The sequence below is a fragment of the Colobus angolensis genome, unplaced genomic scaffold (genome assembly GCF_000951035.1).
Source record: "Colobus angolensis palliatus isolate OR3802 unplaced genomic scaffold, Cang.pa_1.0 Scaffold268, whole genome shotgun sequence".
Lineage (NCBI taxonomy): Eukaryota > Metazoa > Chordata > Mammalia > Primates > Cercopithecidae > Colobus > Colobus angolensis.
Genome location: NW_012115910.1, coordinates 4,849,692 through 4,876,419, shown reverse-complemented (window position 1 = coordinate 4,876,419; position 26,728 = coordinate 4,849,692). Strand labels below are relative to the sequence as shown.

The 26,728-nt window shown below is 36.4% G+C and overlaps 1 protein-coding gene across 2 annotated transcripts in view; it reads right to left on the bottom strand.

The window, feature by feature from the left end:
* ZPBP (zona pellucida binding protein) overlaps window positions 1-26,728 on the bottom strand; it is a 147,746-nt gene that overhangs the window by 80,517 nt on the left and 40,501 nt on the right. For both annotated transcript variants that reach the window (XM_011947563.1, XM_011947564.1), the window contains exon 5: window positions 6,095-6,313. In XM_011947563.1, coding sequence (XP_011802953.1) covers window positions 6,095-6,313 — 219 coding nt within the window. The remainder of the gene's footprint in view (window positions 1-6,094; window positions 6,314-26,728) is intronic.

Here is a 26,728-nt window from a genome sequence, read left to right as displayed (position 1 = left end):
AAAAGACCTAGAACAGCCAACACATTATTAAAGGCAAGAAATACAGAGGACCGACATTACCCAACTTCAGGACTTACTATAAAACTACAGAAGTCAAGACGGTATAGTACTGATGAAAGAACAGAGACCAATATAAGTGAACAGAAATCTCAGAAATATACCCATGTTAATATACTCAACTGATCATTCACAAAGGAAAAGACAGCAATTCAAGAGAGAAAATATAGTCATTTAAAAAATGATGCTTGACCAACTGGATATCCACATGCAAATAAATCTAGACTTATACATTTAACCAAAATTAACTTCATAATATAATCACAGAGATATCTGTAAAATACACAAAATTGGAAAGCTGGAAACAAAGAAGAAAATCAAAGTGACCTTGGGTTTGTTAATGACTTTTTACATACAACTATGCATGTAAAAATGTGTGTCTATACTTTGCTCAACTTTTCTGTAAAGTAAAAACTGCTCTAAAAATAGTCAATTAATGTAAAAAAAAACCCACAAAATATAGAAAATGTGTAGCAAAAAGGCAAAAGTAAGTCCTCCCTTATCAGTAATAATTTTAAATGTAAGTGGCTTAATTTAAAAGCACCAATTAAAAGGCAGAAGTGGACATAATGAATAAAAATGCAGGATCTAACTATTGTCTAAAAAGATTCACTTTAGGTGCAAAAACAAAAAAAAAACATGGATTAAAAGTAAATGGATGAAAAAAGATATTTTGTGCAAATAGTCATCAAATCTAGATAAAATAGACAAATTGCTGGAAACACACTACTACCAAAACTAACTCAGGAAGAAACAAAAAATATCAACAGATCTATATACAAACATCAGATAAAATAAACTTTAAGTCAAAAATTGTTACAAGATGCAAAGAAATGCACTATATTTTGATAAAAGGGCCAATGTATTAAAGAATATATAACATTTATAAGTATATAGGCCTCTAACAACAGAGTCCCAAATTATATAAAGCAAAAATTGACAGAACAGAAGGGAAAAGCAGATAGTAATAGTGGAACACATCAATACCGCACCTTCAATAATGAATATAAAAGTTAGACAGAAGATCAATAAGCAGATAGAGTACTTGAACAACACTAGATCTATACAATATGCACAGAACCCTCCACCCAACAACAGGAGAATACACATACTTCACAAGTACACATGAAACATTCCTCCAGGTAGACCATATGTGTAACCACAAAAGAGTCTCAGTAAGTACAAGAAGATGAGGCCGGGCGCGGTGGCTCAAGCCTGTAATCCCAGCACTTTGGGAGGCCGAGGCGGGTGGATCACAAGGTCAGGAGATCGAGACCATCCTGGCTAACACAGTGAAACCCCGTCTCTACTAAAAAAATACAAAAAAACTAGCCGGGCGAGGTGGCGGGCGCCTGTAGTCCCAGCTACTCGGGAGGCTGAGGCAGGAGAATGGCGTAAACCCAGGAGGCGGAGCTTGCAGTGAGCTGAGATCCGGCCACTGCACTCCAGCCTGGGCGACAGAGCGAGACTCCGTCTCAAAAAAAAAAAAAAAAAAAAAAAAAAGAAGATGAAAATGATATAAAGTAGCTTCTGTAATCTGAGAAACAAAAATAGATGCCCCTTTATCAACTAAGATGGACCCCAAGGTTAAGGAAACAAAAATCAGCTATGAGCTAAAGGTTCAGGGCTCAGCTGGCATGTCAATTCCCTAAATTTCTATGGCTACAACACACACACACACACACACACACACGCACGCAAACACACCTTGCTAAACTCTTTAACAACAGGAGCTATCAGACAAATTGCCAGACTCCCAGACTCCCTTCCTAACTCTGATTTACAACTGAGACCACTAAAATTCTGACTGGACAGAGAATCTGCCTTACAAGTACTCCTTCCTGAAAGGCAACTGCAGGCCTTAAGCCAGTTTCAGCAAGCTAATAGAGACTGCACAAATTCTCTGTGTTTTATAGTCAGCCTTTCAATAGACAGAGCCAAATTCTACCTTGTTTTAATGCTAAAACCCACCCCAAAGTGAACATGGAATGTAAGTTACATACATGTCTACCCATTGTACATGTGTTCAACCCCCCCTCATAAATATGTATAGCTTTACCCAAAACAAGCTGAATATATAAGACCCTATCGTCAATACAGACCCTTTCCCTTTGGAAGAGAGAGTGCCTTCAGTCCACACCAAAGATCATATCTTCCCAAACTGCAAGTTGATGTCACAATAAATCTCTTCTTTCTACTATTTAGCCATCCTGGTGGTCATTTGGACTAGACTTCTACCCCACAAAAGAAAGAAATCAGAAAGCCTTAACAGAAGCACGTCTAGAATGTATACGAACATGTGGAAATTGAACACCATACTCCTAAACAACAAACAGGTCAAAACAAAGTATAAGGGAAGTTAGAAAATACTTGCAGATGAATGAAAATGAAAATACAACTTACCAAAAAGTATGGGTTGCAGTTAAAGCAGTACTCAGAAAGAAATGTATGGGTGTAAACACCTGTACTTAACAAGAAGAAAGATTTCAAATCAATTACTTAATGTTACACCTTAAGAAACTAGAAAAAGAAAAATGAATTAAACTCAGAGCTAGCATAAAGAAGGAAATAATAAAGAGTAGAAAATATATAAACTAGAGAAGAGAAAAAGCAATAAAGAAAAAAATGGTTTTTGGAAAAAATGCAATAAAATTGACAAACATTCACATAGAGAAATCAAAGTAGAGACATTACTACCTACATTTCAGAAATAAGGATAACAAGAGAACACTATAAACCATTGTAGGCTAATAAATTAGGTAACCTAAATGAAATAAATTGCTAGAAACACACAAACTACCAAAACTGACTCAAGAATAAACAGAAAATAGGAATAGGTCTATAACTAAGTAAGGAGTTTGAATCAGTAATCAAAAACCTGCCAACAAAGAAAAACCCAGAATCCAAAAGCTTCAGTAATGAATTCTATCAGTTAAAGAAGAATTAAATAAAATTCATCTCACTTTCTTCCAAAAGGACAGAAGAGGAGGTAACATTTCCTAACTCATATCATGAAGCTAGCATTACCCTGACACCAATGCCAGAAAATTATATGATTACAGGCCAATATCCATTATGAATGCAAAATTCTTAATAAAAATAGCAAACCAATTCCAGTAGTATGGTAAAGAATACAGTATGACCTTTACAGGGTATAATCCTGTAAATTATTATACCTATACATTATACCTATACAGGGTATAATCCAGGAATGCAAAGGTTGTTGAAAATATAACAATAAAAATAGAGTACACTGCATTAATAGAAGGCAGGGTGAAAAATAAAAATATACATGATAATCTCACTTCATACAAAAGTAGTATTTAACAAAATACAAAATCCTTTTATTATAAACCCACAGCAAATATCATACTCAACAGTGAAAGACTGAAAGCTTTCCTCCTAAGATCAAGAACAAGACAAAGATGCCAATTTTGCCACTTCTACTAAACATTGTGCTAGAAGTTCAAACAAGAGCAATTTTGCAAGAAAATGGTGTAAAATGTATCCAGGGTGGAAAGGGAGAAGTAAAACTATTGCTATCCACAGACAACATGATCTTCTATACAAAAACTACTAAAGATTTCACAAAAACAAAACAAAACCAAAAACACTATTAGAGCTAACAATGGAATTCAACCAAGGATGCAGAATCCATTTTTTAAAAAACCTAGTGTATTTCTATACACGAGTAATGAACAAAGTATAAAGGGAATTAAGAAGATTCTACTTATAATAGCATCAGTAATAATAAAATAATTAGAAATACATTTATCAAGGGTTACAGCACTATACTTATACACTGAAAACTGTAAAATGCTACTGAAAGAAATTAAACGAGTTCTAAATAAATGCAAAGCTACCTGTGTTCACAGATTAAAAGACTTAATATTGTTAAGGTGGCAATAATATCCAAAGCTATGTCCAGATCCAATGCAATCCCTATCAAAACCCCAATGGTGATTTTTGTCAGAAATGGAGAAGATGCTAAAAATCCTATGGAATTAAAAATAATCTCAAATTACCAAAACAATGTTAAAAAGGAAGAACAAAATTGGAGGACTCTCACTTCTCAATTTCCAAAGTGCCACAAATCAAACAGTAATCAAAATGGTATACTGACATAAGAACAGAAATACAGAACAATGCAATAGAATTGAGAGTCCAGAGATAAGCCCACATATTTATGGTTAACTGACTTTCAACAAGGGTGCCAAGACGATTCAATGTAGAAAAGAATGGTCTCTTCCAACAAATGTTCTTGGGCAACCAGATAGCCACATGCAAAATATGAAGTATAAGGTTGAACCCATACCTCATACTATGTACACAATTAGCTCAAAATGAATCTTAGACCTAGGTGTAATAGCTAAAACTACAGAAGGAGTAAATCTTGATGACCTCAGATTTGGCAACATATTCTTAGAAATGCCACCCAATGTACAAGAAACACAAGGAAAAAACAGGTAAATTGGACATCAGCAAAATTAAAATCAATTGGGTATCAAAGAACATTATTAAGAAAGTAAGAAAACAACCCATAAAATGGAAGAAATATTTGCATATCACATATTAATAAGAATACAGTATTCAGAATATATAAAGAACTCTTACAACAACACCAAAAAGACACACAACCCAATTTTAAATTGAGCAAAGGACTTGAATAAACATTTCTCCAAAGAAGATACACAAATGACCAATAAGCACATGAAAAGATGCTCAACAACATTTGCCTTTGGAGAAATGCAAATCAAGTCCCATAATGCTTCATTTCTATTGGATATAATCTCTTTTATGAGTTCCAGTACATTTTCAGCCTTTTTTTTTTTTTTTTTTAAACAGTCTCACTCTGTCAGCCAGGCTGCAGTGCAGTGGCATGATCTCGGCTTACTGCAACCTCAGCTTCCTGGGTTCAAGTGATTATCCTGCCTCAGCCTCCCAAGCCACTGGGACTACAGGCCCACGCCACCATGCCCAGCTAATTTTTGTATTTTTAGTAGAGGCAGGTTTCCCCGTGTTGGCCAGGCTGGTCCCAAACTCCTGACCTCAAGTGATCCACCTGCCTCAGCCTCCCAAAGTGCTGAACCTGAGCCACACTTTCAGGTTTTCTAAGAACTGATCTACCTATTAAACAGACCCAGGGGCTGGAGAAAAACTCTCAATGTATTTCTGGAGAAGAGGAGAGAGAGGGGAGGGCAGGGAAGGGAAAAGGAGTAGCGAGGGGAGGGGAGGGCCGAGGAGAAGGAAAGAGAGGAGAAGAGAAGGAAAGACAGGAGAAAAGTAAGGAAGATAAAAGACAGAAAATAAGGCTGAACTTCTCTTGCTTTTTCCACTTAAAGCTTCATGCCTCTCAAGTGTGTTTCTAAAACTTCAATCCTAGATGGCCAAAAAAGAAACAGAAGGGAAAGTCAGGGAAATGGTTAAATACAATCCAACTCTGATAGCAGATAAATAATGATTTAAAAAAAAACACACACTAAAAAAGGAGGAAGAAAACTAGCAAGCAATAACATTTGTAATGAAAGGGGAGGGGTGCCCTACTGTCACTGGGACCTCTTAAAAACACATAGGTGGGTATTCCTAAGTGGTCATTCATAAACCATTATAAATATAAAGATATAAGTATAAAGTCCAATTCTTTGTTTTCCAGAAAATATTGGGCCTCTACTCCACATTATTAAGAAAAGCATACTAAGCTGAATGGTACCTCTGGTCTATGATATTAACCCATCTTATAATTAGATGATTTTACAAATTAAATCATTATACCTAAATAGCATGACTTTCCTTACACTAAATTCCACTCTACAGTAAATTATCATAACAGTGTTATTGAGAGAGCAAACTTTTCATTAGTACATGAATCAGTAGAATTCTATTTGAGGGGTTAATAGCACTAAGTCAAAGTAGAGAACAAAATATATTCGGATGTATAGTGTTTATATCGTAAAAATGCTGTGAGTAATTAACAACATTTTTTAACTCTTAGTTATGTGTTCTCCATTTGCTTTTCTAATGAATTGTATAGACTTACCTGAAAATGTAAAGAACAATTCATTTTGCAAACCAGCTCTTTGCATTTTAACATGATGGCATTCAGACTTAAGTAAGGAAATTTCACATGAAAGGTCAAGAAGCAGTTTGCTTAAAATCTGAATAAGTTTCTTCTCAAAAGAAATATTATAAATACTATTGCAGGGAGCTGCATGATATCGAGCTGTGAACTGATAATAATAATGAGGCTCACGATAAGCTGTAAAAAATTAAGAAGAGAAAGACAAAAAATGGTTACTTATAATTCAAACATATTGTAACTATTTAAGAAATATGATTACTTGGTATAAATTCTTGGTACATGTTTTTAGATACAATTATATTTACTTTTAGTTCACCAACACTTATCTTGTACCAACACTTATCTAAGTACCAAATACTATGATAGACACTTCACAAATAGTGACTCATTTGAATCTCTCAGCATCATTAAGATTTTCTATCTGTCATAAAGAAATTGAGGGAGGCAGGGATTATGTCACATGTCCAATGCCTATGCTTTCAAAACTAAGATTCTAACTTACGGAGCCTGTCCCAGAGCCTATTCTATTAACCTTAACACTATGCTGCTCAAACTCAGGTATAACACTTCTCTAAATTTAAATATTTATCTTGGAAGAAATTAAATTCATATGATTATGAACAAAATTCAAAAATATGTTTCTAATAGATACACAATTAGTTTTATTGAGTACAACAGCTGGAACTGAGAAGACACACACACACACACACACACACACACACACACGCATATATATATATATATTTTACCCATCCCAAATTCTCACTGAAATGACACAAGAAAAATAAAAATGAAAAGAAATTCACTACAATACCAAAAGTCAGAAAAGTTCATCTTCCAAAACAGGGTGGTCCGTTGCTACTTCTGTCAAACAAGGGAAAAAGACTTCCCTGCCTGTTCCTGGATTATGCTCAGGAAAAGCTTCCTGCACACACTGAAGTGCACCCACCCATTGTTTACTTTCCTACCTACACATTTAAGCTAAAATTAAGTACACATAGTTAGCTACCCTCCATCTTTGTATTCGGAGTCGAGACCAGACAGCTTCTAATTGCTAAGGAAACCTCTATAGGTTTCATTTCTGAACAGGAATTCTAACATGCTTTTTGTACTGATTCATTCATCAGCGTAGGTACACATTTATCATGTATACATACATATATCATGACTTATAACATCAAAGATATGTAATACATACAAATATCACATAGAATAACTGAACCTGAAGGGTCAGAGCTAGAAACTCTAGTGAGTTACAGTATGCCTTGGGACAGAGAAAGAAAACTTTTTCTCTCCAGAAATCTGACCCATATGAAGGTATTTCCTGAAATAGAACTAAGTCTGAATTTAAGTCAAAATATCCCCCAAATTCTCTGAAACACTGTATCAAAAGTATACTCTTCTGAGCCTCCAGCAGAAGTACACACAAACCAGCAACAATTCAGGATCAGCTTATGTGCATAAAAGAGTTAACGCTGCAGGTGGGAGGCTGCTTGCAGGATTAGCCCCTGGCTGGTAAACACTTCCCTCCACAAGACAGGAATCCTTTTCTTCACGATAAAACTGTCTTCTTAAGCACCTGATGCACTGAACATCTTTCTGCCTTCTGGGAGTCTGAGATTATTGGAGTTGCTAGGCAAAAGTGCCTGTAGAACTGGTCCCTAATAAACATTCTGGATGTGTTACTGCTTTATTCTGTTGCTTTTGTTTTTCCTTCAAAAGCTCTCTGCAAATCCTAAAGTGTCTTCAAGAAGATTCATGGAATAGACTTTAAATACACTTAAGTACAGTTTTCCAACATCACTGAGATAACACAATTAGACTGGTTAAGAATTTGAATAACTCCCATTTTACAAACTAGACTCATAAAATTGCTAATCTAACATCAAGCAGAAAAAGAATTATGTGGGACTGAACTGATGCAGGACTAAAATAATTTTTAATGACTTTTTGTTGAAAACATTGCTGATTATTTTTTGTTTCTTTTTCCAGAGTCGAGAAAGCTTTTTTTTTTTTTTAAGCTACTTATAGTTTGCAGGAATTGGGTAAAGCATATTTTTGTAAGCAAAATCAAAACATTTACCTTTCTCTCTGATTTCTTCTGAATTGAGAAACTAAACATAAATATTTTTATTTTATGGCAATATAGTTATTTGCATAACATTAATAAGAATCTGTTTCCTTTCATAACAAGACACAGTTAAAAACACATATTACAAAGGCTTTGATTGGGATGTCACATTTTCAGGTATGACCAGGCTGCTTTAAGGAACTAAAGGTTAACTAGGATCCAATTAATCCCTTGGAAAAACTGGCCAAGTAAGCTGTCTACATGGTTCCTTTACAGGGTTACTAGCCTTGTGGTAAGTAAAAAAAATATCAGTTTCTGAGAGGTGCAGAATACTCTAAATACTTTGGGGACTTCAAGAAAAGAATTCACTCAAGTACTACAGGTAAAATCTGAGGGTGAGTCCATGGCTTGACTTCCTAACCTGGAGAGTATTTTAAAAGTATTTTCCTTATGACAAGTTTCAGCAAAGCCAACTTTAAAAGAGCCTATAATAAGGTCAATCATTATTTTTTCTACAGTTTACTTATTTAATTATTTATTTAGAAATGGAGTTTCGCTCTGTCGCCCAGGCTAGGGTACAGCAGCGCAATCTCTGCTCACTGCAGCCTCTGCCTCCCAAGTTCAAGCGATACTCCCACCTCAGCTGCCCAAGTAGCTGGGATTACAGGCGTGCACCACCATGCCCGGCTAATTTTTGTATTTTCAGTAGAGATGGGGTTTCACCATGTTGGCTAGTCTGGTCTCGAACTCCTGACTTCAAGCGATCCACCTGCCTCAGCCTCCCAAAGTGCTGGGATTACAGGTGTAAGCCACTGCACCCGGCCTTGCTACAGTTTATATAACTAATCAAACCAACTATAATGAGGCTAAAACTTATTTTACAACCAAACTGGACTCACTGTGATCTTTGATAGAAATAAGTGACCAGAGAGAGAAAAATTACGTTTCAAGAAAAATTTAAAAACTATAGTGCGCTCGTTATTAGATTCTAGCTTTGTCCATTTGCTTTTGAGGGTTTTTAAAAAATTATCTAGGCTGAGTCTTGAATTTTTAGTTTCTTCCAATATCTGACTATGACTCTCCAGACTAAAATTTCCAGTATTTCTCCCACTCACTCATCTGACTCTAAATCCCTAGACATCAAAACTGCTTTTCCTAAAGTCCTGCAAGTTAATGCTAGACAACCTGATATAAACTTTGGAGAAATCACTACAACAACTTATGTATGTACAGAAAGTTCAGTGGAACCCCTGATTCAAACAACAATCTGGGAAAATCTATCAAATTGCCACTCCCTATCCATCCCAACTGAAATGTTTTGAGTCAAAATCTAAAATATTCTCAGCTGATTGCCCTCCAAACTCAAAGACTAGTTTGTAGACTGCTCCAGATATTAACTTTTGTTTTTCTGTGTTTTCCATAAAAACGTTTCCAACTAAATACCAGTGTGCCTATACCATATAGAGACTGAATTTGAAAAAAATTCACCTATAACACCACCTCCTGAAATCAGGCTCATCTGTTCAACTAAGCTAATTATTCTTAGGACGAAGAGACTCATTCAGTAAGACATGGAACCCAATTTGTTGCTTTCTACTTGTTTCAATCTATTTCTCCCCCTTTGCCAGATTAGAACCTCTAACCCAAATCTCCCCAAAGCTACCAACTTGGACTTTAATATGTAAAACTTTCTAAAACTAAAGCTCTAAAAGGGGGACTGAAGAAAAACAAAGTATTTCTCCCCCAAATATTGAAGGTTGTAAGGTTAAAGACGCTGAAAATGGAGGGGACCATTCAGGCCTTAGCCTCCATTTGCCCAAGGGCAGGACACCAATCCTTCCTTATTGGAGATAACACTTGATAATCTGTCCAGAGAAAGCACCAGCAGGCACCAAAAGAATCTGGGAACAGATTTTACTATCATCCCACATTTTCTAACCTTTTAGAAGACTGGAATTGCTCTCTCCTTTGTTTTGTCACTAAATTGGATTTATGACTCTTTGTTAAAATATTATGTAAGCAAGGCCCCTAAGGTACCAATAGGAGATACTTTTGAATTGAGGCCTCTCCAGCATGATAGGTACAGCACATGCATAAACTTCTGCCACTTTCTTCCTTGTTAACCTGGCTTTTATTTACAGCAGTGTCTCAACTAAGAAGTTATTCAATTGCCAGTACAGTTCAAGGCCACTGCCTTGCTTTCTACTAAATAAGTGACAGTAATTTACCCACCATAAGTGCAAATATCAACACAGTAGAAATAGCAAATAAAATCTTAGTATAATTACGAAATTAGTTTTCACCTTACTGATCCCTTGAAAGTGTCTCAGGGACTCCCAGAGTTTCACAGACCATAATTTGAGAACCACTGATCTATAGTCAAAGTACTGTTAGAAATTGATGAGCACAAAAACAGGAAAACAGGCAAAATATATAAACAGAAAATCTTATATGGGAAAATGAACATATATAAATAGAAGCTCAAAGATAACAGTATTAAGGAAAATGCAAATTATAAGTGATACAGTTTTTTTACATCCACTATATAGATAAAAGAGCAATAAAACCTACTTTATTGGTGGTAAGGATACAAAGAAGTATATGTACATTACTAAAATTTAATAAAATGTAAAAATGTAAATCCTCAAAATGTTAAGGAAAGGAATATATTAAGAACAGGAAATTATAAAACAAAAACAGGTGAATATGACCAAAAACAAGTGGGGATTATAAAAATGCAAGATCTAATATATTGGAGAATGAAAATATAGTCATCAAAATAAAAAGAAAAAATCACCAAAGTTAAAAAATAAATAACTTAAATGAAATAGATAAGCTAAACGGCAGACATAACATACCTGAAGAAGCATTTGGTAAATTGCATGAGAGTACCTAAAATACACCACATTTAAAGATTCTGGTATATGAAAGACAAGCTAAAGTTTCTGAATGATAAGTTAAGAAATCCTAATAAATATGTTCATTTGTTTGTTTGTTTTGAGACGGAGTCTTGCTCTGTCACCAAGGATGGAGTGCAGTGGCATGATCTCGGCTCATTGCCGAGAACCTTCCAGGTTCAAGTGATTCTCCTGCCTAAGCCTCCCAAGTACACCTGCCACTGAGCTGGCTACATTTTTTTTTTTTTTAGTAGAGACGGGGTTTCATCATACTGGCCAGGCTGGTCTCAACCTGACCTTGTGATCTGCCCTCCTCAGCCTCCGAAAGTGCTGGGATTACAGGCACGAGCCACCACGCCTGGCCAATAAATATGTTTAATTAGCATTCCAGAAATAAAAATAATCAAAAGGAGGCTTTGAAAGAAGTCAACAAAATCCAAAACTTCAATATTATAATATGTAATCCACACTCTCTGACACACAAAAAAATCAAAATAAAAATAAACAAAAATCCCTCAAACATTTTTAAACAAATAAAATACTAAATAACAAATGACTATAAAAGAAATAATAGTAGATATGACTAAATATTTAGAAATGATGATAAACATATCAGTAATTGTGGGATGCAATTATAGTAATAAAAAGTAAATTTATAGTCTAACTAGATTTACCCAAAAAATAAAAAGAAAATAAATGAGCTAACTGTACAACTCAAGAGTCTACATAAAGAACAAGGTTAACACAAGAAAGCAAGTTAGGGAAAGAGAACAAGAAAAATCAAAGAAGGGATGAATCCCTGAGAAATATAAAAAAAATTATAATTCAGGTAGAAGGACAGTAAAATCCATGATACATAAGAACAACATCAAATAATGTACTAACAACAGAAAAAAGCTGTAAAATTTAATATATAAAGAAAAAACAAATGACTACATAAAATACTATAAATATCTTCATGTCAATGAATTTGGAGAGTTGGATTAAAACTATTTCTAGGAGAAAATAAATTATTATTCATAATATGAATTATTACAATGCGTGCAAGAAGAAATAAACTGAATAAAGTAATGACTACTACTAAAAAAATAACTGTAGGAGACAGACTTCTGACTAGACAGCTGGAGGAGCTCTACAAACTCCAACAAAGCTGCTATAAATTCTTTTTTAAGAACAACCATTAAACAGTCTTTGGAAATTGTCCTAAGGGCATAGAAAAAATAAACATTTATTCAAAGAAGTCTATCGAATGTCTGTAAAAATAGTGTAATAGTCTGTTCTCACACTGCTATAAAGAACTACTTAAGACTGGGTATTTTATTAAGAAAAGAGGTTTAACTAACTCACAGTTCTGAAGGCTGTACAGGAAGCATGGCTGGGAAGCCTCAGGAAACTTAGAATCATGATTGAAGGTGAAGAGGAAGCAAGCAGCTCTTACCATGATGGAGCAGGAGAGAAACAGAGAGTGAAGGGAGAAGTGCTACACACTTTCAAACAACCAGATCTCATGAGAACTCACTATCACAAGCACAAGGAGGAAATCTGCCCCCATGATCTAATCACCTCCCAATAGGTCCTTCCCCCAACATTGGGGAGTACAATTAAACATGAGATTTAGGTGGGAATACAACCAAACCATATCAAACCTGCTCCCTTCCTCCCTTCCCTCAGCTCAAGGAGAGGGAGAGAGAGAGACACTCCATTCCAGATTTCTACAGCCTAACACAGGGTTCTTTCCCCACCCAAATTTCAGTTAATAGACTATCTCCCAGGAAAGGAAGGATGTCAGCATTTCTCATCTACCCCCAGCTCCGTGTTGCTGAATTTAAGTTCCAGGTGAATCTGGCTGAGAGGTGATGGCTACCTTCTTCCACCTAGTCCCAATTCCTGAGACAGAGGCTCTAAATCAGGTAGAGGAACACTAAGAATACTGAGTCCTCCATCACCCTTACCCCAATTCGTGGTGTAAGGGTTCCACATCAGGACTGTAAGCTGATGATACCTAGGGCTCCTGCTACCCCTACATCAACTGCTCAGCTCCTAAAGCAGGGTGTCACCCAGAAAGAAGCACACCACTGTCCCCAGCCTCAGCTTTAGCGCTATCACTCAGAGAATTTCCCCAGGGAAGAGAACCAGGCTGCAGAACAGAAAGCTGTGAATCTCAGAGGAACTGGTTTCACTTGTATGTAAGTGTAGACAAGCTCAACTAAGACGAGATTCACAGATTCACTGGAGTTATAAGCTAAACTACAACTTGGCCAGATAGCAACACAGAGAGTCACCTGGGAGAAGCAACATATCTCAAACACTGGGATCAGAACATATCTCAAACACTGACCTAAAGAACTAATACTTCCAGAAACCTAAATTTAACTGGATCAGTAGAGCAATTTATTTCCTAGGGCACTGTTGAAAGCAATAGATCAATCACCTGAGTGAGTACGTTTCAGAAAAGAGACAGTCAGAGACTGCCCTGCCAAAACTGCTGTGGGTACACCCAAGCTGCATCTTTCAAGGACATACATCAGAGGCTTCACCCAGCAACTTCATCTCAGAGTTGCTACAATATACAGTCATGTGCTGCATAATTATGCTTTGTCAACAACAAACTGCATATACAATCTTAGTCCCATAGATGATAATACCCTATTTTTAGTTTACCTTTATAATATTCAGATATGTTTAGATACACAAATACCACAGTATTACAACTATATACAATATTCAGTACAGTATCATGCTGTGCAGGCTTGTAGCCTAGGAAGAAAAGGCCACACCATGTAACCTATGTGTGTAGTAAGCTATACCATCTAGGTTTGTATAAGTATACCCTATGACGTTCACAAAACAAAACTGCCTAATGACACATTTCTCAGAACATATCCCCATCATTAAGAAACACATAACGATATTATCTAAAATGTGAAGTTTCTGACAAAAAGTTGTAACACACGTGAGGAAACAGGACATATACTGGAAAAAGGTAAGCAACAGAAACTATCTGTGACAGTGACCAGATGTGGGATTTAAAAAAATAAACACTTCAAATAATTCATTATAAATATGTTAAAAGAATTAAAGGAAACCAAAATTGAAGAAGATATGGTTATAAAATCACATCATATAGAGAATATAAATAAAGACTGAAATTACAAAAAAGAATGAAATGGAAATGCAAGAGTTGAAAAGTAAAAATACTAAGAGGGCTCAAGAGTAGATTTAAACTGGCAGGAGAAATAATTAGCAATATTTGCCACATACCTAGCTTGAAATAAATTCCAAAAGAAGTCATTCAGAATAAAAAAAATGTGATGCCAGCCAGTATCTGAATCCACACACACAAAAAAACAAAGTGCACCAATTAAGGTAGTTATGTAATCAAAAAGACAGTACAACTATGCATTTCTTCTGCTCTTTTCCCTTTTACTGATTTAAAAGCAATTTCACAGAAGAATTTATACATAATGTATAAACTGGGCCTATAACACATAAATATATATATTTGCCAATAATAACACAAAAGAGGTGCATGAGAGAAGCTGTACTGAGCTAAAAAAAAAATTCATATGGTAACTTGAATCCAGGGAACAAATGAAGAGAACCACAAATGATAAATAAGAAGGCTATATATGACAAAACCTATAAATATATACTTCCTATCCTTTCTACTCTCAGCTTATTTGAAAGATACAAAATTACATAAAATAATAACAAGGTATTGTTTAGTTTGTAACATCTAAAGATATAATATGTGTAATATTGATACCATAAATTACAGAGAGACAGAAGTACAAAAGAGTAACACTTCTATAGCTTGCCGAAATTAAATTAGTATAAATCTAAAACTGATTCTGATAGGTTAATATGTATGTAGCAAGCTCTAGAGAAATTAATAAAGAACTGGAAATAAACAGCAAAAAGTAAAGAAATGAAAACACCACATTAGAAAATATTCATTTAATTCAACAGAATTAATGCAGAATAGAAGAATACACATGAAGGACATGGAAACAAAAAGTAAAATGACAAAGTATACCCAAGTATATCAATAATAACATTAAATGTTAACGGATTAAACAAGCCAATCAAAAAGCAGATTGTCAGACTAGATTTAAAAAGTGATATCCAACTACACTATATATGATCTACATGAGATGCACTTTAATTTCAAAGATACAAATAGGTTGAAAGTAATAGAATGTTAAAAGATATACCACATATACTGCAATCACAAGAATACAATAGTGGTGACACAATTACCAAACAAAACAGACTTTAAGTGGCTGACAAGATGGCTGAATAGGAACAACTCTGGTCTGCAGCTCCCAGCGGGATCAATGCAGAAGGCAGGTGATTTCTGCATTTCCAACTCAGGTACCCGGCTCATCTCACTGGGACTGGTTAGACAGTGAATGCAGCCCACAGAAGGCAAGCTGAAGCAGGGTGGGGTGTCGCCTCACCTGGGAAGCACAAGGGGTCGGGGAACTCCCTCCCCAAGCCAAGGGAAAAATGAGGGACTGTACCAAGAGGAACGGTGCATTCTGGCCCAGACACTACCCTTTTCCCACAGTTTTCGCAACCTGCAGACCAGGAGAGTCCCTTGCATGCCTACACCACCAGGGCCCTGAGTTTCAAGCAGAAAAGTGGACAGCCATTTGGGCAGACACCGAGTTAGCTACAGGAGTTTATGTTTCATATCCCAGTGGCACCTGGAACACCAGTGAGACAGAACCATTCACTCCCCTAGAAAGGGGGCTGAAGCCAGGGAGCCAAGTGCTCTAGCTCAGCAGATCCCACACCCACAGAGCCCATTAAGCTAAGATCCAATGGCTTGAAATTCTTGCTGCCAACACAGCTGTCTGAGGTTGACCTGGGATGCTTCAGCTTGGTGGGGGAAGGGGCATCTGCCATTACTGAGGCTTGAGCAAGCAGTTTTCCCCTCACAGTGTAAACAAAGCTGCCTGGAAGTTTGAACTGGGTGGAGCACACCACAGCTCTGCAAAGCCACTATAGCTAGAGTGCCTCTCTAGATTCCTCTTCTCTGGGAAGGGTATCTCTGAAAGAAAGGCAGCAGCCCCAGGCAGGGGCTTATAGACAAAATTCCCATCTCTCTGGGACAGAGCACCTGGGGGAAGGGGCGGCTGTGGGTGCAGCTTCAGTAGACTTAAACATTCCTGCCTGCCAGCTCTGAAGAGAGCAGTGGATCTCCCAGCACAGAGCTCAAACTCTGCTAAGGGACAGACTGCCCCCTCAAGTGGGTCCCTGACCCTCGTGCCTCCTGATTGAAAGACTTCCCAGCAGGGGTCAACAGACATCTCATACAGGAGAGCTCCGCCTGGCATCTGGCAGGTGCCCTCTGTGATGAAGCTTCCAGAGGAAGGAATAGGCAGCAATCTTTGCTGTACTGCAGCCTCTGCTGATGATACCTAGGCAAAGAGGGTCTGGAGTAGACCTCCTGCAAACTCCAGCAGGCCTGCAGCAGAGGGGCCTGTTAGAATGAAAACTAACAAAGAGAAAGGAATAGCATCAACATCAACAAAAAAGGACGTCCACACAAAAACCCCATCCAGAGGTCACCAACATCAAAGACAAAAGGTAGATAAATTGATGAAGATGAGGAAAACCAGGTATGACGGTATTATCTACCTTCAGAAGGTAGGAAATAACAAACCTCTGGGCTAAAGGAGCATGTTGTAACCCAATGCAAGTAAGCTAAGAACCTTGAAAAAGGGTTAGACGAATTGCTAACTAGAATAACCAGTTTAGAAAAAAACATAAATGACCTGATGAAGCTAAAAACCACAGCATGAGAACTTCAAGAGCACACACAAGTATCAATAGCTAAATCAATCAAGCAGAAGAAAGGATATCAGAGATTGAAGATCAACTTAATGAAATAAAGCATGAAGACAAGATTAGAGAAAAAAGAATAGAAAGGAACAAACAAAGCCTCCAAGAAATATGGGACTATGTGAAAAGACCAAACCTATGTTTTATTGGTGTATCTAAAAGTGACAGGGAGAATGGAATCAAGTTGGCAAACACTCTTCAGGGATGTTATCCAGGAGAACTTCCCCAACCTAGCAAGACAGGTGAACTTTCAAATTCAGGAAATACAGAGAGCACCACAAAGATACTCCTCAAGAAGAGCAACCCCAAGACATATAATTGTCAGATTCACCAAGGTTGAAATGAAGGAAAAGATGTTCAGGGCAGCCAGATCGGGTTACCCACAAAGGGAAGCCCATCAGACTAACAGAAGATCTCTCTGCAGAAACCCTACAAGCCAGAAGAGAGTAGGGGCCAATATTCAACACTCTTAAAGAAAAGATTTTTCAACCCAGAATTTCATATCCAGGCAAACTAAGCTTCATAAGAGAAATAAAATCCATTACAGACAAGCAAATGCTGAGAGATTTTGTCACCACCAGGTCTGCCTTACAAGAGCTCCTGAAGGAAGCACTAAATATGGAAAGGAAAAACCAGTACCAGCCACTGCAAAAACATACCAAATTGTAAAGAACATTGACACTGTGAAGAAACTGCATCAATTAACAGTCAAAATAACCAGCTAGCATCATAATGACAGGATCAAATCCACATGTAACAATATTAATCTTAAATGTAAACAGGCTAAATGCCCCAACTAAAAGACACAGAATGGCAAATTGAATAGAGTCAAGACCCATCTGTTGGGAACAGGCCCCCAAATCAAGTCATAAACTGGCCTTAAAACTGGCCATAAACAAAATATCTGCAGCAATGTGACATGCTTGTGATGGCCATAACGCCCATGCTGGTTGGTTGTGGGTTTGCTGGAAGGTTGTGGGTTTACCAGAATGAGGGCAAGGAACACCTGGCCCACCCAGGGAGGAAAACCGCTTAAAGGCGTTCCTAAACCACAAACAATAGCATGAGCGATCTGTGCCTTAAGGACATGTTTCTGCTGCAGATAACCCTAGTTATCTGCAGAGACCATCCCTAGTTTCACCCCATCCCTTTGTTTCCCATAAGAAATACTTTTAGTTAATCTATAAACTATAGAAACAATGCTTATCACTGGCTTGCTGTCAATAAATATGTGGGTAAAACTCTGTTCAGGGCTCTCAGCTCTGAAGGCTGTCAGCCCCCTGATTTTCCACTCCACACTCTATATTTCTATGTGTGTGTCTTTAATTCCTCTAGCACCGCTGGGTTAGGGTCTCCATGACCTAGCTGGTCTCAACACCCATTGGTGTGCTGTATTCAGGAGATCCATCTCACATGCAAAGACACACACAGGCTCAAAATAAAGGAATGGGGGAATGTTTGCCAAGCAAATGGAAAGCAAAAAATAGCAGGGGTTACAATCCTAGTCTGATAAAACAGACTTTAAACCAAAAAAGATCAAAAAAGACAAAAGAAGGGCATTACATAATGGTAAAGGGATCAATGCAACAAGAAGAGCTAACTATGCTAAATATATATCCACCCAATACAGGAGCACTCAGATTCATAAAGCAAGTTCTTAGAGACCTAGAGACTCCCACACAATGATAGTAGGATACTTTAAGACCTCACTGTCAATATTAGACAGATCAATGAGACAGAAAATTAGCAAGGATATTCAGGACACGAACTCAGCTCTGGACCAAACAAACCTAAAAGACATCCACAGAACTCTCCACCCCAAATCAACAGAATACACATTCTTCTCAGCACCACACTGGACTTATTCTAAAATTGACCATACAATTGGAAGTAAAATGCTCCTCAGCAAATGTGAAAGAACAGAAATCATAACAAATAGTCTCTCAGACCACAGTGCAATAAAATTAGAACTCAGGATTAAGAAACTCACTCAAAACTGCACAACTACATGGAAACTGAACAATCTGCTCCTGAATGACTACTGAGTAAATGACAAAATTAAGTCAGAAATAAATAAGTTTTTTGGAACCAATGAGAACAAAGACACAATGTACCAGAATCTCTGGGACACAGCTAAAGCAGTGTTTATAGGGAAATTTATAGCACTAACTGTCCACAGGAGAAAGCAGGAAAGATCTAAAATTGATACCCTAACATCACAATTAAAAGAACCAGAGAAGCAAGAGCAAACAAATTCAAAAGCCAGCAGAAGACAAGAAATAACTAAGATCAGAGCAGAACTGAAGGAGATACAAACATGAAAATCCCTTAAAAAAAATCAACGAATCCAGGAGCTGATTTTTTGAAAAGATTAACAAAATAGATAGACTGCTAGCCAGACTAATAAAGAAGAAAAGAAAGAAGAATCAAATAGACACAATAAAAAAATAATAAAGGGGATATCAACACTGATCCCACAGAAATACAAACTACCATCAGAAAATACTATAAACACCTCTAGGCAAATAAACTACAAAATCTACAAGAAATGGATAAATTCCTGGACACATACACCCTCCCAAGACTAAACCAGGAAGAAGTCAAATCCCTGAATAGAACAATAACAAGTTCTGAAATTGAGGCAGTAATAGACTACCAACAAAAAAGCCCAGGACCAGACAGATTCACAGCTGAATTCTACCAGAGGTACAAAGAGGAGCTGATACCATTCTTTCTGAAACTATTCCAAACAACAGAAAAATAGAGACTCCTCCCTAACTCATTTTATGAGGCCAGCATCCTCCTGATACCAAAACCTGGCAGCAACACAACAAAAAAAGAACATTTCAGGCCAATATCCCTGATGAACATCAATGCGAAAATCCTCAGTAAAATACTAGCAAACTGCATCCAGCAGCACGTCAAAAAGCTTATCCACCATAATCAAGTCAGCTTCATCTCTGGGATGCAAAGCTGGTTCAACATACTCAAATCAATAAACGTAATCCATCACATAAGCAGAATCAATGACAAAAACCACATGATTATCTCAATATATTCAGAAAAGGTCTTTGATAAAATTCAGCATCCCTTTATGCTAAAAACTCTCAATAAACTAGGTATTGACGGAATGTATCTCAAAATAATTAGAGCTATTTATGACAAACCCACAGCCAATATCATACTGAATGGGCAAAAGCTGGAAGCATTCCCTTTGAAAACTGGCACAAGACAAGGATACCCTCTCTCACTATTCCTATTCAACATAGTATCAGAAGTTCTGGCCAGGGCAATCAGGCAAGAGAAAAACACAGCGTATTCAAATAGGAAGAGAGGAAGTCAAATTGTCTCTCTTTGCAGATGACATGATTTTACATTTAGAAAACCCCATCATCTCAGCCCCAAATCTCCTTAAGCTGATAAGCAACTTCAGCAAAGTCTCAGGATATAAAATCAATGTGCAAAAATCACAAGCATTCCTATAAACCAATAATAGACAGACAGCCAAATCATGAGTGAAATCTCATTCACAATTGCTACAAAGAGAATAAAATACCTAAGAATACAACTTACACAGGATGTGAAGGACCTCTTCAAGGAGAACTACAAACCACTGCTCAAGGAAATAAGAGAGGACACAAACAAATGGAAAAATATCCCATGTTCATGGATAGGAAAAATCAATATACTGAAAATGGCCATAATGCTGAAAGTCATTTATAGATTCAATGCTATCCCAATCAACTTACCATCAACTTTCTTCACAGAATTAGAAAAAGCTACTTTAAATTTCATATGGAACCAAAAAGGAGCCCATATAGCCAAGACAATCCTAAGCAAAAATAACAAAGCTGGAGGCTACCTGACTTCAGACTATACTACAAGGCTACAGCAACCAAAACAGCATAGTACTAGTACCAAAACAAATATGTAGACCGATGGAACAGAACACAGGCCTAAGAAATAACGCTACACATCTATAACCATCTGATCTTTGACAAAACTGACAAAAACAAGCAATGCAAAAAGGATTCCCTATTTAATAAATGGTATTGGGAAATCTGGCTAGCCATATGCAAAAAAATTAAACTGGACGTCTTCCTTACACCTTGCACAAAAATTAACTCAAGATGGATTAAAGACTTAAACGTAAGACCTGAAAGCATAAAAATCCTAGAAGAAAATCTAGGCAATGTCATTCAGGACATAGTCATGGCCAAAGACTTCATGACTAAAACACCAAAAGCAATGGCAACAAAAGCCAAATTGACAAATGGGATTTAATTTAACTAAAGAGCTTCTGCACAGCAAAATAAACTATCATCAGAGTGAACAGGCAACCTACAGAATGGGAGAAAAATTTTACAATCTATCTATCTGACAAAGGGCTAATATCCAGAATCTACAAGGAACTTAAACAAATTTACAAGAAAAAAAAACAAATGACTCCATCAAAAAGTGGGCAAAGGACACGAACAGACACTCAAAAGAAGACATTTATGTGGACAACAAACATATGAAAAAAAGCTCATCATCACTGGCCATTAGAGAAATGCAAATCAAAACCACAATGAGATACCATCTCACACCAGTTAGAATGGTGATCCTTAAAAAGTCAGGAAACAACAGATGCTGGAGAGGATGTGGAGAAATAGGAACACTTTTACACTGTTGGTGGGAGTGTAAATTAGTTCAACCATTGTGGAAGACAGTGTGGCAATTCCTCAAGGATCTAGAACCAGAAATATCATTTGACCCAGCAATCCCATTACTGGGTATATGCCTAAAGGATTATAAATCACACTACTATAAAGACACATGTATATGTATGTTTATTGCAGCACTATTCACAATAGCAAAGACTTGCAACCAACCCAAATGACCATCAATTATTGGCTAGATAAAGAAAATGTGGCACATATATACCATGGAGTACTATGCAGCCATAAAAAAAGGATGAGTTCATGTCCTTTGCAGGTACATGGAGGAAGCTAGAAACCATCATTCTCAGCAAACTAACACAGGAACAGAAAACCAAACACCGCATGTTCTCACTCATATGGGGGAACTGAACAATGAGAGCACATGGACACAGGAAGTGGAACATCACACACCAGGGCCTGTCGGCTGGTGGGGGAGCTAGGGGAGGGATAGCATTAGGAGAAGTACCTAATGTAGATGACAGATCTATGGATGCAGCAAACCACCATGGCATGTGTATACCTATGCAACAAACCTGCACATTCTACACATGTATTCCAGAACTTAAAAGTATAATTTAAAAAAAAGAAATGGTGGGAGATGTCTTCACAATATATCATGCTTCCACACCCTTTCTGATAAAATTATACACTAATTCTAATGATACATTAAAGAACAATACCAAAAAGCCAAGGCTCAGGTCAAAAAGGAGATAGATATTTTTACAGACCACACAGCAGAGTGGGGAAAATGTCATAGGGTTGCTATGACAACGTGGGGAAAATGTCATAGGGTTGCTGGTCTATGGAACCAGTAGCAGAGAAGTGGCAGCAGGAACTTGGCCTCTGTGGAGAATAGTCTTACGTGTTTTTTATGTGAGATAGGGGACTAAAGCCAGGCTCACAGAATAAAACTAGGGACTGAGTATAGCACTCTGCTCATAGAAGCTAAAAAACCCAAATGGCAAAAAAAATCCCAAATGGCTACAATCGCTGCTTGAAACTATGGCTCATAACAAGCAGGGTGCCTCATAAGAAAATGATCACAGTTCCTCCTTTGCATCCAGGAACTAAACCAAGACCCCCACGGCTTTCCTGAATGTATGGCAATATCTCCACATCACAATAGGTCATTAGAACACCTGATTTGGAACAGAGGCCCAGTGGGTGGAGTGCACGAGGAAGCACTGGATGCAGAACCACTGGACAATGAGAAATACGTTTCCATTGAATTTAACAGCAAGGGCACTATTGATGACCTTAACCTTAGTAGTTTCATGCAATTGCAGATGCAAGTACCAGAATAGAATGGGAGGGTAACTGAGGGTGAAAGGAGGAGTTAGGCATACTGAGTGTAGATATCTTTCTCAAGAAATACAGACTACGCTTCTCCTACAGAAAGTCAGGTGCCGGGAACACTGGAAAAAAAAAAAAAACCAGACTTTAAAACAACAACAAAAAGTTACTAAAAAAAAAAAAAGGGACTTTTATTATGATAAAAAGGTCAATATATCAGGAAGAAAAAGAACAATTATAAACATATACAGATATTAAAGAGGAATTAGACAATTCAACATTATTTGGAGACATCAATATCCTACTTACAATAACGAATAAAAAAGCTAGGAAGAAGATCAATAAAGAAATAGAAGACCTGAACAACACTATAAACCAAATAGATCTGAGAATCATCTATAGTAAATCGGCTAACAACAGCAGAATATGCATTCTTCTCAAATACACATGGAACATTTTCAAGGATGAAGCATATGCTAAGCCATAAACCTCTGAAATAATACAAATTATTTTCTCTGATAAAGTAAAATTAAAAAATCAGTAACAAAAGAAATTTGAAAAACTCAGAAATGAAAATTAACAGATTCCTAAATAATCAATAGATCAAAGAAAAAATAGAAAGATAAATTAGAAATAATCTTGATACAAATGAAAATGAAGACAAAACATAACAAAACCTATGGCATGCAGGTAAGGCAGCACTTAGAGGGAAATAATATGCCATGCCTATGGCATATTATAAAAGAAAGTTCTCAAGTAGCCTAATATTTTATCTTCAGACAATGAAAAAGAAAGAGAAAATAGAAAAACTAAATATAAAGCAAGCTGAAGGAATAAAATAATAAGACTTCAGCAGAGATAAGTGATGTAATAAATAAAAAACAGTGAAAATCAATGAAACCAAAACCAGTTTTTTAAGAAATCAACAGAATTGATCAAACTTGAGCTAGATTTACAAAAACAAGAGATAGAAGACTCAAATTACTAGAATCAGAAATAAAGGGGGAGAGAATACTGACCTTAAAGAAATAAAAGAAATATAAAGGAACACTACAAACAACTGTACGCCAACAAATTAGACACATTTAGATAAAACAAATTCTTTAGGAAGACACAAACTACTGAAATTGACTCAAGTAGAAATAGACAATCTGAATAGACCTGTAACAAAAAGGTCGAATTAGTAATAAAAAAACTACCTGTGGATAACAACCCAAGCCCAAATGTCTTCACTGATGAATTCTACCAAACAGACATATTAGCGACAATTCTTCACAAACACTCTCAAAATTGGAACAGAAGGGAATACACCCCAGCTCATTCTATGAAGCCAGTAATACCCTGATACCTAAACCAAAGATATCACAAGAAAACTATAAACCAGTATCTCTTATGAACACAAATGCAAAAATTCCCAATAAAATACTAGCAAACCAAATCTAGCAAAATATTGAAAAAAATCATACACCATGACCAAGTGGGATTTATCCCAGGAATGAAAGTTTGGGTTTACATTTAAAAAATCAATTCATGTAACAAACCATAGTAATGAAGTACAAAATAAAAAAAAACACACACATTTATATTAACTGACGCAAGAAAAAAACATTTGACAAAATCCAACATCCTTTCACAATAAAAACAATCTGCAAATATAAATGTAGAATGAGGGAATTTCTTCCATCTGATAATGGGCACCTACAAGAAACCCACAGCTAACATTATATATACTCAATGGTGAAAGACTAGATTATTTCCCCCTAATATTAAGACAAAGATAATGATGCCCACTCTCAACATACTTTTTCAACATGTATCTAAAGTCCTAGCCTCCTCAATAAAAAAAACAAAAATAAATAACAAATATACAGATTCTGTCTCTGTGTCCACATGCCATGAATGTCTCATGAAGAATCTATAAAAATCTAAAAATCTAGTATTGTTATGTGACTTTGATAAGGTGGCAGGATACAAAATCAACACAAAAATAATATTTATTTCTACATATTAGCAATAAATATGTGTAATTCAAAGTGTAAAATATAATATTATTTATAATTATTCTAAAAAATCAAAATAATACACTTAGTATATACTTAACAAAACATGTATATGCAGATAAAAGAAATCAAAAGACCTAATTAAAAGGATAGACATACCATGTTCATAAACTAGAAGACACAGTATAGTAAGGATGCAATTCTTCCCCAAATTAATCTATAGATTGAATGTAATTCCCATCAAAATCACATTAGGATATTTTGTTGATGCACATAAGAATATTCAAAAATTTATATAGAAAGGGACGGACATTTAAATAACAAAGACTATTCTTGGAAACTATCTTGAAAAGAACACTCTCCTTAGTATTGAGGTTTTCTATATCCTTACAGTAATCAACAGTGCAGTACTGGTAGAGGAGGTATAAACCTATAAATCAATGGAAGAAATTACAGAACCTAGAAAAAAAGCACCCACACAAATATCCTCAACCAATTTTTGACAAAGACGCAAAAACAACTCAATGGAAGAAGGATATCCTTTTCAGGAAATAACATCAAAGCAATGTTCAATCCATATGTAAAAAATAAAAATAATAAAAATCAACCTTAAACCAAACCTCAGCACACTTTACACAAAAATTAACTGAAAATGTATCCCATAGTTAAATATAAAAAGTAAACCTGTGCTGGGAGAACTGGCTAGCCATATGCAGAAATTTGAACCTGGACCCTTTCCTTATGCCTTATTTAAAAATTAACTCAAGATGGATTAAAGACTTAAATGTAAAACCCAAAGTTATAAAAACACTAGAAGAAAACCTAGGCAATACCATTCAGGACATAAGCACAGGCAAAGAGTTCATGACAAAAACACTGAAAGCAATTGCAGCAAAAGCAAAAATTGACAAATGGGATCTAATTAAACTGAAGAGCTTCTACACAGTAAAAGAAACTATCATCACAGCAAACAGGCAATCTACAGAGTGAGAATATCTTTGTACTCCATTCATCTGACAAAGGTCTAATATTCCAGAATCTACAAGGAACTTAAATTTACAAGGAAAAAAAACAAATAACCCCATTAAAAAGTGGGCAAAGGACACGAACAGACACTTCTCAAAAGAAGCCATTCATGGGGCAAACAAACATATGAAAAAAAGCTCAACATTACTGATCATTAGAGAAATGCAAATCAAAACCATAATAAGATACCATCTCACACCAGTCAGAATAGCAATTATTAAAAGGTCAAGAAACAACAGATGCTGGCGAGGTTGCGGAGAAACAGGAATGCTTTTACACTGTTGGCGGGAGTGTAAATCAGTTCAAACATTGTGGAAGATGTTGTGGCAATTCCTCAAAGATCTACAACCAGAAATGCCATTTCACCCAGCAATCCCATTACTGAGTATATACCCAAAGAAATATAAATCATTCTATTCCATGTCATTGAAGCAAAGACATGGAATCAACCCAAATGCCCATCAGTGATAGACTGGATAAAGAAAATGTAGTACATATACACCATGAAATACTAGGCAGCCATAAAAAGGAACAAGATCATGTCCTTTACAGGGACATGGATGGAGCTGGAAGCCATTATCATCAGCAAACTAATGCAGGAACAGAAATGTTCTCACTTATAAGTGGTAGCTGAACAATGAGAACACATCAACACAGGAAGGGGAACAAGGGAACAACACACACTGGGGCCTGTTGGTGGTGTGAGGAGGAAGAGCATTAGAAAAAATAGCTGATACATTCTGGGCTTACTA